We start from the raw sequence: 18,004 nt of genomic DNA on the forward strand, positions 1-18,004 counted from the left end.
CAATAAATTTTATTCAAAATTTATTGTGAAATTTAAGAAATTAGTTCAATATTTAGTATGACTGTGTTCTCATTTGCATCTATTTCTGTCTACTATTCTGTGTGTAATAAGTTTAATTTATAATAATGTCCTATAACCTCCTTGATATTATTTTATTTAGATCGAAATGGCTAAGAATTTTTGTATATAAATTAAAAATAATTAAATTTATGTACAAAAATTCTTAACCCTTTAAATAACATTATGAATCTAGTTATTAATAAAAATTTGCATTTACTGACTGATTGATAACATTCAGTCTTATGATCACTGATGGCTCTGTCTACTTCGCATCTGATATAGACGTGATTATATGTTATGTTAGGTATTAACATATAATCGAGAGTATATTAGTTGCATTATTAGCACTAACACTACCTGGTCCTAGATGATTTGATCTTACCGGTTGTCGCACAGAGCGACTGTCTACAATCTATATAATCAACCATCTGCAAGACAAATAATCTTTGACCATCAGGGTTCGTTCTGCCTCGAAGGTTTCCACCGTTCTGTTGTGCCCGAGCCGTTGTCGAGGCGACATCTGCGTACACGGCGTATGGCCCGCGTGTGTATCGATGTAACATCGTTCATATTCGTGTCAGTGAAGTGCAGTGCAGTGTACCGAAATGTTTGTTCAACTGTGAGAAAAAACTAACAATAATGGCACTGAAAAAGGATTTAGAACTGAAAAAGAACATATTCAAGAACGTGAAAATCCAAATGCCAAAGTCGACGAAATTCCAACAGGCCATAGAGAAACTGTTCAAAAAGAACAATAGTTACGAGAAAATAGTGCAAAGTTAATTTACACAAGTAGTTTTTAGCGACGATTCAGTAGATTAAATGGCCGGTGAAGTTAGTGCAAATATTAGTAGAAGTAGAAAAATTTCTAAACACAACCCCGAACCGCCAGATCACAGTAAATCGCCCAATTTTATCACAGACGAAACAGAATTTGTCGGCAGAGGTGATATTTTGAGATCATCGACACCTATAAGACATAGACGTAGCAGAAGTAGAAGTGGGAACAGGATAACCCCATCAGTTTTGAGTGTATCCGCTGAGAATTTCTATGAAGATTTGGAAGAGTACGTGAAAGAAATGTCTTCAGTTAGAGATTCAAGTGTTGGAGTGGAAGGGAGTCAGGATGTGGACGTTTGGACGCAGTTGCAGCAAAAGGAGTCTGATTTGCTCCTGGCAGCCGAATTGGGGAAGGCTCTGTTGGAGAAGAACGAGGAATTGAAGAAGGAGCAGGAGCGCATAGCTGAGGAGTACTCCAAAAAACTTGAGGTAAGTTTTTATTTACATTGAATCTTAACTGTTACGAATTCGAGGGCCTCCGAGTGTTGAAGTTTGTTTGTTCTCTTTTTGTGTAATTAGCGAGAATTAATTAGGTAAATTGCGTATGTGCACTTAGGTGTATGTTTTTAATTAGGATTCCTTGATTTTTGATGATACTTAATTAACAAAAGTAAAATAAGTTTGAATGTTCCGAGTACCTAAGATTGTAAAGTTGGCCGAACACTGGATGGGTTAGTAAAAAACGTACCACGGCAATTTTTGAAAGTATTTTTTTTTATTTATCTGAGAGCTGAGAATCAGATGACAATAACCCCGATGGTTATATTTAAAAAAAATACTAGATATCTACAAAGTGCTTGACCAGACAGAACTAGTAGGTAAGTCAGAACCCAAATGGAATACAAAAATATAACAAAGAATGTATACATAATAAAGTTCATAGGTACTTACTTCTGTTATAAAACTAGTCTTTGTTATGAAAATATGAGAACAATGAAATATTTGGCATTTCAGTTAAAACAAAGTACCAACTTTAGTATTTATCACGTTTCTTTCGTTTCCGTTTTTATGAGATTCAACTTTTTAAAAGCTTTACCTATAGCTGCTCGTAGTATGAAAAAAACCTGTTATTTTTTTTAGCATCTGACAACGCAAAGTGCGTTTAACCGTATAATATAGAAAACGTTTGTCATTGAAATACCAGAATAGTTGAATAAGAAGAAATAACTAAACGCTTCGATAATTCCTTTTCGGTTCGAGTAGCTGAGGTGTATAATGAACTGCCTGCGTCTATATTCCCAGACAAGTACTGTCCGCGTACATTCTAAAGTAGAATAAATGGGTATCTCTTGGATAGGCATATGACATCTTCGTCTTCATCTTCACTTGCAAGGTGCGATGGAAGACAAATAGCCTATTCCAATAGTTGATAAAAAAAACCAGTACAAATATTATTCAAAGTACATTCATTGTATTAAGCAACAATCTATACGAATATTATAAAATCGAAAGTTTGTGAGTATGTTAGGATGTCAGTATGGATGTTTGTTACTCTTTCACGCAAAAACTACTGAAGCGATAACGATGAAATTTGGTATGTAGGTAGCTGAAGACCCAGAATAACATATAGGCTACTTTTTATCCCGGAGTCCCCGCGGGAATGATTCCACGCGGACGAAGTCGCGGGCGGCCTCTAGTACATTTTTATTATCTTAAAGTGTATCTTATCGAAATATTATCATCAAATATCTCGCGAACTTAGCTCGCGAACCTTTCCTGACATCTCGATTTTGACATTAACTTATGGTGTCGGAATTTTATCAGTTTTGATAAAATTGATATACCTACCTAAGTATCTCTTGCGTTCTTATGAAATTATTTGATTGACAGGAATAAAATACATTTTACATACATACGTATATTCACGTCTACATCCCATGACTGAGCCAACAGACTTAAAAAGACTGATTGGCCACGTTCAGCTGTTTGGCTTAATCTATACTTATAATTTAAAGCTGAAGAGGTTGTTTGTTTGATCGCGCTAATCTCAGGAACTACTGGTTCGAATTGAAAAATTCTTTTTGTGTTGAATAGACCATTTATCGAGGAAGGCTTAGTCTATATAACATCACGCTGCAAAAAAATTCATCCTTGAATGATACCTAAAATAATTATTCCACAGCTAGTGGTAGAATAATTTGGCTTAAAGGTTGCTAGCCTATCGCCTAAAAGAACAATCCCAAAATACATTATTAAACATTAAAATAGTATATTTGTTTTTATTTTAAGTTTATACCAAAGACAATTGCACTCTTTTATCAAACCAGCCATATTGTCCACTGCCAAGCAAGTGTTACAAGAGTACTGCTACTTACACAGAATGATCGAAAGAAACAAAATTTTATAACTTCATAATACTTACAATGTCCAATCATACGATACTAAAGAATATAAGATTTTTTTTAAATATAATATTTATCATTTACACAAACCGGTGACATTAACAATAACCTGTTTTTTAATTACGTTATAATTTGAATAGTGATTAACTATTATAGTTTTACAATTTATTTTCTATCTGTAAGTAGGTACGTATAACGAAGCTCATACGCTGTGGAAAATATTGTGATGAAATCTGCACATTCAGGCAAATTGATTTTTTTTAGTATCCGTGATCTAATTTGGCGAATCATTTTCTTGTTAACGCATTTTTCTTCGTCTTAAAAACTTGACAGAAACGGATATTCAAATGGAAAAGTAGATGACATTGTTTTAGTATGATTCAGTGTGTCTTAAACATGTACTTAATACCTACTGTGAATGCTCCTTATCACAAAACATCTAATATTAGTTTTATTCAGGATGTTACTGTTTACATATTAACAAGCAAATACTAAAAGTTTACATATTAAAAAAAATAACTAGCTGTGCCCGCGACTTCGTCCGCGTGGAATAGTTATTTTGGGCATCATTGAAGCCCTCAATGATGAATAATTTTCTCTGTTTTTTATTCACATTTTCCATTATTTCTCCGCTCCTTATAGTTGAAGGCTGATATTATATAGTCTAAAGCCTAAGATTAATTGTCTATTAACGCAAAAATAATATTTCAATTCGAACCAGTAGTTCCTGAGATTAGCGCGTTCAAACAAACAAACAAACAAACAAACTCTTCAGCTTTATAATATTAGTATAGATGTGCAACAACAGCACGTGAAATATAATCGTCTACAACAATCATATGTATACTTAATTATCTGACAAAATACCCAAAAATTATATAAATATAATTTACTTATAATACAATCTCCTGTTTGGTTTCCTTCCACCCAAAGGTTGACTGGAAGAGATTGCATTAGCGATAAGTCCGCCTTTGTACCATCTCTGTCTGTTTTGTATGTTTCACTCTTACGGTGCAATAAAGTGTTTTATCTACTTAATACCATGCTTATTAATGTCGCTATTAGTTCCGCACAAAGCAAATTTTCACAGTAGTCTTCACAAAGTTAATAAAAGTTACGAAACCACACAAAAGTACAAAAGTCTTTTAACTTTTTTGCGACCGTCGCCTTTCCTACCACGGCGGCTGGGTTAAGCAACTCTGTGAACATTTGGTAACATAATACCATTGTTGTTAGTTTTAAAAACCTATGGTGTTGTTGCGGTGTTGAAGTTATATTTTAATCTGTGGGATAACCGTTACAAGTTCGGTGTGAGTTTGTAATCGTTAATGGTTGACAATTACTTATAAAGCGAAAATATTTTTTTTACCCATGTATAAAATCATTTAAATATTATTTGCCTTATTGGTTGTTATGATTTGCCTTGTGGTTTCCGACACTAATACAAAAAATAATAGGAACACTCCATCTTTTGAATGTCGTAAAAGGCGACTAAGGGATAGGCTTTTAAATCTTTTTTTAGGCGTTAATCTAGCAACCTGTCACTATTTGAATCTCAATTCTATCATTAAGCCAATTAGCTGAATCTCTCCCCCAAAAGCGATATAGACATGGCCATATGTTTGTATGTAAATAGGTATTACTTATAACCATGTACAATAAAAAAGTATTTTCTTTAGAATAGACTTCAAAAGAAACAAAAGGATTTGCAACGGAAAAGGTATTTTAAGAATAGCGAGCTATTTCTGACTTAAAACGAGTTTAATAACGTTTCGGAATTAGAAGTTTATTAGTTGTTTCGTTACGAATAATTACAGTTAACTTTATGCGTTAATAAAACTATAGATTTAGACGTTCTATCGCTACGCACTATAAATATAACATCGATAAAATTAGAAGCTTGTATGTATGTTGGTCTGGTACAGAAGACAAGACATAATGTGTACCAATCGCTTCTTTTACCGTGCAGATTAAAAAATAATAATTAAAAAGCTTATTTAGTAAATTAATAATTTAATTTTTATGTGACATTTCGGATATCACTTAATAGTTGTCTTATCTTACTCACTACTAGCACTAAACTTAGTGCCGCATCAAAAGCGTTTGTCAGTGCAGAAGAAGCATTTTCTTCAATAACGTCAACTTCACAATGAACTTCGAATTAACTGTTTTACAGGTTATTTAAGAATTTAGATAGATAGATATATCTAATCACGTCTATAGCCCTTGCGAAGTAGACAGAGCCAACAGTCTTGTAAAGACTGATAGGCCACGTTCAGCTATTTGGCTTTAAGATAGAATTGAGATTCAAATAGTGACAGGTTGCTTGCCCATCGCCTAAAACAAAAATCCCAAGTTTATAAGCCTACCCCTTAGTCGCCTTTTACGACATCCATGGGAGAGAGATGGAGTGGTCCTATCCTTTTTTCTATTGGTGCCGGGAACCACACGGCACTTAAGAATTTACCAGAATATAATTATATGCATTTGTGTAATTATAATAAGATGTGTTTAGAATTTACTATGAAACTAAACGAATACATTTGGACGTCGTAAGCGGCGATTCAAGATATGTAACAATAAATTATATTATGTGACCTGAAATACTACTTATTGAGAGCAAAATAAATAGGACTGAAAATGCTTAAGTACTTACTATACATTGTGTTCTGAGATCTGATGGGTTTGATAAAGTTGTTGACCTAAATCACTGAATTGATAACATCTTTAGATTCGAATGGTCTGAGACATGAGTCTTGGAAACAATAGTTCTGCTGTCATGTGAAATGCTCTTCTTTATATTAGGTTTCGTACATAGTTCTACCTGCGTTTAGTTAAAATTAACTGTTTTACATGTTACCGTAGAAATTTACCAGATAATACATACATAAAATCACGCCTCTTTCCCGGAGGGGTAGGCAGAGACTACCTCTTTCCACTTGCCGCGATCTCTGCATACTTCCTTCGCTTCATCCACATTCATAACTCTCTTGATGCAAGCTCGGCGGTGTCAGGTACTTTTGACCATAATAATACTATATTTGTACTTAGTTTTTAACTGTGGAGTGGTAACAATAAACTTACTTTCGCATTATTATTTTTTTAATTGGAGTAAGGCTGGAGTCCAGCCTTTGGACACAAATTATACCGTGGACTAGATGTGGGGTGGTGTATTTAGGAAATCAGTGTGTGAGCTCCTTGTAGGGACTGTTAACTGCCTATACATGCATACATAAAGTCACGCCTATATCCCTTGCGGGGTAGACAGAGCCAACAGTCTTGAAAATACTGCTGGGCCACGTTCTGCTGTTTGACTTAATGATAGAATTGAGATTCATATAGTGACAGGTTGCTAGCCCATCGCCTAAAAGAAGAATCTATCCATCCAGAATATGTATGTAATATGTATGACTTTAACAAACTGTGCAGGTGGCAGAAACTATCGTTTATTCACAAATATATCAGCATACATACTTTACATTTTCATTATATTAGGTATTCCCATATACAATTTTGATGAAGTAACCGCTGCTCAAAACACACAGACTGCAATGACACTGCTTCTAATATTATTAGGTAATTTGAGTATGTCAACCTACTGACATAGTGATATGGTATTCTGCAATTATTTTACAATTAGAAAGGTGTTACAATTTAGTTGTGCAATCGGACGTTCCATTGGTTTGATGGGGTTTTATTTTTACCCTCTTCAAGTTTATTTGCGTCCATAGGGTTCGAACCCCGGCCAGGGCATGATGAGAAAAGAACTTTTTCTGATTGGTCTGGGTCTTTTTTAGATGTTAATATTTATATATTTTTATCTATATAAGTATTTATTTTAAAATACAGTATCGTTGAGTTAGTATCTCGTAACACAAATTTCGAACTTACTTCGAGGCTAACGCAATCAGTATAATTTGTCCCGTATATATTTATTTATTATAGACGTAGAAAAAAAGGCGGACGATGTTTTACTATACGGCAAAATGAAGCACCAATATTATGACAGTCCACTATATATATATATATACGCCTATATAATCTATGAGGCGTATATATATATATACGCCTCATAGATTATATACATACGCCTCATAAATTATCTTATTTTCTGTCACGCACACATGTACAATGCATCCATTACGATGCTTCACTTTTTTCAAGCCACACTGCGTCTACCTTTTTTTCTACGTCTACATATAGTTGCGTTATTATATCTGTGGAGTCCAGGGTCAGCATGTGACACAACCTTTCACGGGAACCTAACCTGATATTAAATCATAGTCATATATCTATATCGGTCAGTAATCAGTTTTCAGAATATAAAGATTTTCTCATGATATTTTTTACTACATTACATGCCCGCGCTAGAATTCTAGTTTATATGAATCAAACTAAAGAGCGCCTTAGGTTCCGCCTGCGCAAAATAAAAAATAATCTCATTATTTCATCATTCCGCGGGGATTTAATAAAGGGTTAGGCTTATTTACTTAGGATTTTTCTTTGAGGCGATGGACAAGCAACCTGTCCCTGTTTGAGTCTCAATTCTCCTTATCATTGAGCCAAACAGCTGAACGTGACCTCTCAGTCTTTTCAAGACTGTTGGCTCTGCCAACCCCGCAAGGGATATAGACGTGAATATATGTATGCATGTATTTCCAAAAATCCTTTCTTAACTGACGACTTCCTGTAACTGTCCACTAAATTTGACATTCGTCAAGAAGATATCTGCTATATTTCATCTACATTGGCTCAGTAGTTTTTATGTTATTTTAAATACCTACTTACAGCAAAAATGATTGATGTTCATGCATTATCTGGGGCACCGCCTTAAATTATATGCTATTGATTTAAGTAAAGATAATATAGATTACAGTATCTTACATGTTTCATATAAATCTAATCGTCATTAACTTTACAAACAACGCTTTTATGATTTATATCGAGAATCTTTAATTATCTATGATTCATTACAGACAACAGATAAAAATATTAAGCATGTATATTGTTAATGTTTATTTATAGCGGCTTTATGATGGGCCATCAATTAAGTTTAAAGAGAAGGTACCAGAAACCGACGAGTTGACCTGGGTCTTGGCTGTTCATCTATATAAGTATTTAGGTATAATAAAATATAGTATCGTTGAGTTAGTATCTCGTAATACAAGTCCCGAACTTACTTCGAGGCTAACTCAATCAGTGTAATTTGTCCCGTATATATTTATTTATTTGTTATTGGGTCGGTAATAAGTACCTCTCTTTTCTTCATATTTCATACTAAATCCTTCACCAAAAGCTAGTAATTTCAAAACGAAAACGATTCAAGTGTAACGGGTGTTTTCGTCCGTGCAGATTATCATGGTGGAGCTAACTGTATACCATGAATCATCATATCATCTATATATACCAACAATGGCTTTGATCATTGTGCCTTTACACCTTTTTTCTGCAATTATAGGGACTCTTTGTTCGGTTTTACTATTAAGTGACATACATACATACAATCACACCTGTCTCCCATTGGGATAGGCAGAGACTGTAGATTTCCACTTGCTACGATCCTTACAGACCTGTCCTGCTTCCTCCACAATCATTACTCTTTTCATGCATATTGGATGATTACGGGTAGGTACTCCTTACATTTCCCTTTTTTAGGACATTCAATTTGGTCCTTGAAAGTTCAAAAAGGCCGGCCCTGTCCCACTTTTACAGTCAGTTCTGCCTTATAACCTTAAAATAAAATACCTTTCGTTAGTATGTCCTCATCCATTCTCTCGGCATGTCCAAACCATTAAGTGATAACTGAATTAATCGAAATCACTTCGGTTTTATTGGTGTTTTAGTGATAGTTATAGCTGAATTTTATGATTTTGATTAGACTTTGTAGTAACTACTTATGTTTCTTTGAAAATTTCTGCGTAAAAGTACGTACTTCTATTTCGGTGTCTGTAATTGCCCCAATTGTATTTTGCTATAGTTTTAGTCAATTTCTTTACTATAGTATAGTAAAGTAAGTAAGATCTAAATTCCCCAAGAAAGACTGGTATTTAGAAGAATGAGGAATAGATTCATGATTGATAGACAGACAATTCTCAAATTATACACGTTGAGAAATCTCGTAACTCTTGCAAAGGCGATGATTGCTTAAGGTGATACATCATAGATTTTGGGTCATTTTCACTTGGTTTTTTCTCATAAAATATAAGTTGCATCGTTTCAATATTTTAGGATATGAAAGTAAATATATTCAATTATATTTGTGGAAGATGAAAACACGATTGGAACAAAAATCCTCGATCAAAAAAATTCAGGAACACAAGTCTAGATTTCGATTATTTATCTCAAACTATAAGGATTTAAAATTTGAATTTTGTACCAAATTGAAGATGATTAAAAAATAATAACTTCTGGAAGATGAAATTTCGATTGGATGTTTTGTTTAGACGTAATTAAACTAAATAGATGAAAACAGGAATTAAAATTGTTGCGACAATAGTACTGGACAGTAGAGTGTTGACACTTTATCTCTGTCTCATTCCTACACGACCGGGTGGGATAAAGCGCTATCCTTTGTAAGCGTGCCTCACTCCGCGGATCACATTCTCGGACGTAGGACCTGTGCCAGTCGCTCCGAGCGTCGTTGAAAAATATTCTGCGAAGTATTTAATTTCCCACATTCATTTTGTTTGAATTTATTTCTGTACATAATTGTCAGCTCAGCTTATTGAATTGTGTCGTTGATCTCTGAATCTTACGCGTCGCTTTTCCGCCGGCCGGGGTGATATTACGTAGGTATTTAGGATCGTGGATTTTGATACTTTTTTTTTTGGTACTTTCTGAAATATAGGTATTATAGATAGTTTAGGTTAGTTTTTAATATAGTTTTTTTGTTTCGTTTAGTGTAAATAGGTGTATAATTTTACGTCATGATAGCATGTTAAATGTTAGCATATTAAAAAAAACCTTGAAAGAGCTTCCCATATGGGACAATTAAGATGGTGGGTACTAATTACACTTACTAATAGATAGACATATAGATGCCTACTGAGATTTTCTCCGCAAACACTGAAGGTGAAAAATATTTCATTTGATACCGGCTTGTGGCGGGGCGGCAGTAGGTAGATAGATAGATAAAACAACAACAAACAACAGCTCCGCCGCCGTCGGTTATACTGTCACTAGTTGTTGCCCTGGTCTTTGCCTACGGAAACAGTACTTTTTACTGGATGATTGTTCTGTCTTTTTCTATAGGTACTTACTCCTAGGTAACTGTATTATTCAGGGTACCTCCTCAGCTGCAAGACGTCGCAGGGTTTACTTTTCTTCGCTTTCTTCATTTGGCACGATCACAATCATAATCCCATTATTTGATTGTTATTAATTTTTAGGAAAAATAAATTGTCTCCGATATCGTCGTTGACAATGTCCGAACAGAGAAGTGCGGATGGTGTGGAGTCGACAGTTGATATTATGGACTTAGATAGTCATGGGATTATTCCGACGCCGACATCAACGACAACCCAAGATAGAAAACCATATATAGAAAACCATAGGTTCCGTAGCCATTTGGCTACGGAACCCTAAAAATATATGATATACATTACTATGTAAATTACCTTTGATTGAACGAAATCGAATAAGTAATTACGAGTAGTTTTTTTAAAACCATTACAAGTTATTCATTTTATACAAAATTTTTGCATACATCCGCAACTATATCATTGCTTATAATGTAATTTAATATATGTATGTTTTTTTGTAAAATTATTTTATTGTATCAAAAACAATAAATATTCTGATGCGGACTCCATTGCATTCGCAAACTTTATTCGGGTTACGTGAGGTCGCGCGCCAGCGGCTACGGTGCGGCGGCGATCTAGCGGGGCAAGCTGGTCGGGGGTGAGCCCCGCGCGGGGTGAGCCTCTCGCCCGCATCGAGGTACATGTAATCTGAATGTAGCGCCTTAACTTTGGCTGCAAATACCCCAGATTCTGTTATGTCTGTAATGTAAGTCCCAAAACAAATATAAACTAACTTATCATATTTTGTCAAGGATGTAACATTTATTGAAGTTAATATTAGTATGCTAGCTAATATTCTGTATGTAAGCAGTTACATAATTATATAAACAGAAAACTACTGACGCCTGATGATATTATATGCAAAAATGAAGTACTATAAATTCCATGACATCATAGCGATATTAGAATCAGCTTTCAAAGCCTTAACATTAATACTCGTACGTGGTCGTATATCGCTTGCAGTTCTTCATGTTTGACCTCATGAGGACCGGTCTATCCGGTCCCAATTACAGGCCCTTGGCTTGGTTCATCTTCCTGACTCTTATATGTTTTCAATCATCTGATATAAATTTTGCATAACCTTTGATAACTATATTATTTACGTCAATGCCCTTTGTTATTGTGATGTGCTTGAGATTATGTTGAGTAATATTTTGATAAATGTTTCTCTTCTGACTTATTGGCAAAATTGCTACCTAATAATAAATGTTACCAAGATGGGTTGATGTCAGGTGATTGTAAAAAATTGCCAATTCTTTTTTACCAAATATAATTATCACTTATGTACTTGCTTTATCAAATTCCAAAAAGTGAAGATATCAGAAGAAAAAAAATTTATAACCTTTTGATTTTATCCCAGACATAAAATAGAATTCCACAATAATAAGCGACTAAAAAAGAAAGTTAAACATAAAAATAAAACTAAATCTATTGTATTATAAGTATTGTGCGATGATCTACATAGCTTTAAATAAAGTGGTGAATTAAAATGCTAATCTACAATTTTAAAGAACTGACCGCAATTCCTCCGAATCGCCTCGAGCATTCGAATGTGGGTTAGGTTACTTTCTTCGCTGGCTATTGTTTTTTTTTTCGTACGATAAATGTTAAGGTCTTATCTCACGCTTATACGTATTATAATGTGAGTCAATGTTGGTTCATTTTGAGAACAATATGGGCTTCTTTACCATAAATGTAATGGGGTTCCGCAAGGACCATCGTTTGAATACACTAATCTGGATCTAAAAAAAACAATAGTTTAAGACCAGATTTGGAGAATTAATTTAACAGCTAGTAGTAATTAGACCTTATTGAAATTACTAATACCTTTATTTCATGTTGTTCGCATGCTACTTCGTCTATGTTACAATTTTGTTAAAACGGTTAAATGTTAATTTACTAGTTCTAAAACTAACTTATTCGTTGTTCTGGTATCAAGATGATCTGATTTTGCGTTCCCAAAACTTGACGTGTTGTTAATTGAAATCATGTGGTCAACTTTGCTAGAATGTTAACGTGATGATTCACATTAGCCCCGGTTCACCTCGAATGAACTTATATAACTCATAATTTACAGTTTTGCCGTTTCTAATTGCACCAATTTCAAATATTTCAAAATAAAGTTAATTGTGCATTGTAAGTAGTATTTGAATTCGGCCGTAATATTCCGTATAAATAGAACATTCCATATTTGTACTTGTTGTAGAATAGGTATTTTCTTTTAATTGATACCCTTAAACAATTAAAATGGCGGTATTCTTCTCATTCCTTCTGCTATATAAAACATTTCAAAAACGTTTTATATAGCAGAAGTAATAATAAGTAAGCTAAGTAAGCCCGAAAATTCTCAAGTTATAGCGAGACTAACCAACAAATTAATTTTATCTCCAAATATAGAAGAACATGTTTTATATGATTCACAAAATTTACCATAATAGTGTTTTGTAAAAATAATCAATTTCCTCGGTTGCTCCCCTTGCAATAGTAACGAAGTGAGAGTTAGCCAGATTGAGGCCGCGACCTTGTCGGCTCTGAGTTCGAATCCGGCGCGATAATGAAGTATTTGATCAATGGCCCCAATGTTGGAAACAATGATATTTGAAGTACATCTGAAGACAATGTAATTGGAGCCTTCTAAGGAGGTGATAAAGATGAAACTATAATTAAATAGAGTATGTAGGTACTAATAACAATAATATACTTGAAATTTTGGTAACTTGAAAAAGTTGGGAAAACAAATTAAATTTAAAATTATAATTATATAATTTTAATAATATGGTATTTCTAGATCGTAAAATGTTTATCATCATAGGCTACAAACTTATGTCTTTGGGAATTTCCATAAAAATCGTACATTACCGGTGTCAAATTTCTGCGAAATCAATTTTGGCTGGTCGCTTGTGGATGAGTCTATTCAGACTATTCAGTCGCTCCTACCTTTTGATATAAAGTTTAGTGATTTATGCCGTCTCATATCTTTCCAAAAAATGCAATTAAAGTGGTCTAAGACAATATTATTTAGTGCAACAACTAAGAGTTAATATGGAAAGCAACTTTGTTTTATACGACGTATAGCAATGATGTAAAAAAAGTTGCAGGCTTTGAACTCACAATTGAATTATAGGTCACAGCCTTCCCTTGGCGACGATTGTAACCTTACCCTTGTGGTTAGTTCCGCAGATTTACAACCCTTACACATTACAGAAATAAAATATACATATAAACAAAACAAAACAATAAAGGAAACATAATTAAACAAAGTTTATTCAAATCATGTTCCTCTTATAAACGCGAAAGTATGTCAGGATGTGTGGATGTGTGTTTGTTAGGTACTCTTTCACCCACGAATTTGTTTAAAACTTCTCTGTAATGTAGCTAACATTTCAGACATACTGAGGCTAACATTTTAATAAGTTAAATTTTATTAATTTTAGTTAAAAACATAACTACAAATTCTTTACAGCTCAGTCGACTTTAGTTTCAATATGAGGTCTCAGTTACTTGCTGGGAAACAGTTTTTACTTCTATATTATATACAAAATTCATACATTTTCTCAAAACTATTATGACCATTAGTTAATATGGACACAAAAATGTAACAATAAAAATATATTCAAAATTACAGAAATACCTAAAGACTGCAATGCTAAAGTTGTGCGTGAAAGAGGCTATAAAAATGTTTATATGGAAAACTACTTTAAAAACAATAATGCACCGTATGTTGATGTACATAAAAGCGAAAGTGTCCTTAATGTAACGTTACGGTAGCGAGCCAAAACTATTTACTTCTAGAAAACCACGCTCGCTTTCCGTGTGGAAGAATCTAGAATTTAACGACTTTAAAATAAAGAAAATATACATATAGGTCATCCCTTAGAGGGTAAATGAAGGCAATATGTGTAGGTATATCACACGTCTTATTTTATTCCTTACATAAACAAAGCTAACAATTTTGAAAAGGCTGGAGACCATGTTCAGCTGTTTGATTTAATGATGTTATTGAAATTCAAATAGTGACAGGTTGCTAGCCCATCGCCTTCAAGAAGAATCTTCAAAGTTTATAAGCATACCACTTGATTGATTTTTACAATCTTCTTCTTTTCTCCAAAACAAACAAATTGTCGTCGATGTTAATCTGTAAAACATCACATCACTATCATTCGTGTTATATCGATAAGATATCGATCGATATTATATCGTAATGGTCAGATACGATAGCCACAGACCAATCAGCTGATAATGAAAATATCGGAACATTCTATTCTGTTCATTATTTCTTTATTGTAGGTACACAATGTTTATAATATCTGTTAAATTTTGAGAAGAAATGAGATGGAAATTGGTTAGAAATTTAAATAACGAAATATTAAAAAAATCAATACATATAATAAAACAGTAAAAAATTTTTGTCTGTACATTTGTTGAGTATTTTTTTTTAAACAAATCATTTATAACGATGAAGAAATAGTAACCGAGTATGTTTGTATGTTTGTTTGGAATCATACACGCACGCTAATCTCAGGATTTACTAAACGGATTTGAATGAAACTTTTTTTGTTGTATAACATTTATGCCTGGCCAACATATAGGATATAATTTATTTCGGAATCGATCGATAAAGACGTGATTATATGTATGTATGTGAAATCTGTACCTGTTTAGAATTCTTAGTATTATAAAGGCCATTGCAAAACGGTCAAGTGAACAGGCCGAAAACAAACGTTTAAACACAATTAGACTAATTACCACCTTCAACAGTTCGATATACCGTATTTAAGTATTTAATTACTGGCCGTACATGCAGTTTTTCAGCAATAAGTATCCAGTTTTGGGCACAGTTAGGTACCGTAAGCAAAACAAATTTCTGTTTCAGTATTTTATTTGTTTTAATGCTGCTTTGGTGAGACTTTGAGAGTGCTAGCTTCTCCGCAGGCCAGACAAAGTTGAAAGAAATATGTTTGAAGGGTCCAAGGAACATAGGACAGGATGCAACTGTTAATACCCAATTATATGAGTAAGGTATTCATACACATCAATATGTTGTGAAACCAAAAGATATGACAATTATTAAGTGATATGAAGTGTACCATAACATACATACATACATATGGTCACGTCTATATCTCTTGCCGGGTAGACAGAGCCAACAGTCTTGAAAAGACTGAATGGCCACGTTCAGCTATTTGGCTTGATGATAGAATTTGTATAACTATGATGGTGTCCCATAATAATGAACAAAATTTTTGAGTTCTGATTTGAATTGGCTTCCGGTGATAATGTTGCAGTGTAGTTTGTTCTGCCGCTTCTTCTACACCTGTACTTTGGAAGCCTTAGTATAATGTTGATGTCATTAAGCGATACCTTGTATTTTAGTTACAAAATTAATCTGTTTCTATAATAAGTAACTGACTCGGGCAAAAACTCGTAACATACAAACTGAAAATTGTGTTGACATCTCTACGCCACGAGTCACAACAACCAATCACGCGACGCTATCAGTCATAAACAGCGAATAGTCTGAATCGCGCAAGCAAAGATTTCACGGATTTGAGCAAATATACAACCTCCGACACAACATCGTCTGTCGCGCGGTTCCCCAGGCATCACACCTAGCCTGGCTTCTGATCTTCCCTTTGGTGACAATGGAATCCTAACTGTCACTCCCGCTACAAAATAATTTAAATGATTGAGCTTGATTTTTACAGTCAGTCAGTATGTTGTATCCGTTTCAATCGTATCAGTTCAGGTGATCAACCTCCGGTAGTTGAACCCGCGACCTCTATACCAACAGTTCAACATTATGATTGATTACCACCTAGTTAGTAGGTATAAATTAATTCACTACGTGATTTTCAGAGAACAGTGACCAGGGGAATAACTTAACTTTGAAAGTCCTGTAATTGTCCATTTGTTTCATGTAGAAAGGAAAGGAGTGGTTCTATTCTTATAGGAAATATGCTGAAAATAATAAAATATTTGCGCTGGTAAAGAAAAGATGATGCACGCTCAAAACAGACTGTCATTTATTTTTCTTATTTTAAATTACAAAATGTTTGTCCTTTACAAAGGAGTTCGGAACACTAAGGAGTTCGTAACAATTCTTTTTTTTAATGAGTTCCGGAAACCACACGGCACATTCTTTCTTTCCCATTGATGTCGTAAAAGGCGACTAAGATATAGGCTTATAAACTTGGGATTCTTATTTAAGGCGATTGACTAGCAATCTGACACTATTCGAATCTCAATTTTATCATAAAGCCAAACAGCTGACCGTGGCCTATCAGTCTCTTCAAGACTGTTGGCTCTGTCTACCCCTCAAGGGATATATGCGTGTCTATATGTATGTCTGTATGACTAATATCATGCAACGCGAAAATTTAGAAGTATTCAAAGCTGTATTAACAAATGAAAATCTTTGTCTTTGTCCTACATAACGAACATAATTAGAAATCGTTATAACAATAGTTCGCGTGTCAGCCACCAATGATTTCGTTCCCTTAAATGGCCGGTCGTGTATTTTCAAATGTTATTACGATATCTTGTTACAAACGCACATAATCCTTAAAACTATATTGGTGAAGTACGGTAACTTTGTAAATAGATAGCTCAATAGACACTAATGAAACATTGTTAATGTTGCATACCTACATATATACATATGGTCACGTCTATATCCCTTGCGGGGTAGACAGAGCCAACGGTCTTGAAAAGACTGATAGGCCACGTTCAGCTGTTTGGCTTAATGATAGAATTGAGATTCAAATAGAGACAGGTTGCTAGCATATCGCATAAAAATGAATCCCTTTATAAGCCTATTCCTAAGTCGCCTTTTACGACATCCATGGAAATGAGATGTGGTGGTCCTATTTTTTTTTGTATTAGTGTCGGGAACCACACGGCACCATATAATTATTTAAGGTTCCTGATTTTTACAAATCCTTTTCTTATAATGCCTAAAGTAATTAAAATTGTTAAAATCATTTGCATGTTAGCAAAATCATCGTGTAAATAGCGAAAGTGCATACTTACACATTTTGCATTGCACTTTGCATTGCACTTGCATTATTTGAATAATAATAACTTGCATAATTTGAATGATAAAAACAAATTATTCATGATGGATTTAAATACGCATTTTTTGTATAGTTTACATACACGTTGTCTCTTCCCGCGCAGATTTAGAAGTTGTGCCGTGTGGTTCCCGGCACCAATAGAAAAAAGAATTGGACAACTACATCCCTTTCCGATGTGAATAAAAGGCGACTAAGGGATATGCTCGTGTACCAGGGCTTCTTTTAGGCGATGGGCTAGCAATTTATTTGAATCTCAATTGCATCATTAAGCCAAGCAGTTGAACGTGGCCTTTCAGTCTTTTGAAGGCTGTTGACTCTGCCTACCCCGCAAGGGATATAGATGTGACAATATGTATGTATGTAGCAATGACGCACCTCTTTCCGTTAG

The 18,004-nt window shown here is 34.2% G+C and overlaps 1 protein-coding gene across 1 annotated transcript in view; it reads left to right on the forward strand.

The window, feature by feature from the left end:
- Positions 1-559: 559 nt before the first annotated feature.
- The window catches only part of LOC106133251 (bicaudal D-related protein homolog), a 105,256-nt gene continuing 87,811 nt past the window's right edge, over positions 560-18,004 (forward strand). The window contains exon 1 of the mRNA XM_013332914.2: positions 560-1,329. Within this exon, the coding sequence (XP_013188368.2) occupies positions 883-1,329 (447 nt within the window). The 5' untranslated portion in view covers positions 560-882. The remainder of the gene's footprint in view (positions 1,330-18,004) is intronic.

The sequence above is a fragment of the Amyelois transitella genome, chromosome 22 (genome assembly GCF_032362555.1).
Source record: "Amyelois transitella isolate CPQ chromosome 22, ilAmyTran1.1, whole genome shotgun sequence".
Classification (NCBI taxonomy): Eukaryota; Metazoa; Arthropoda; class Insecta; order Lepidoptera; family Pyralidae; genus Amyelois; species Amyelois transitella.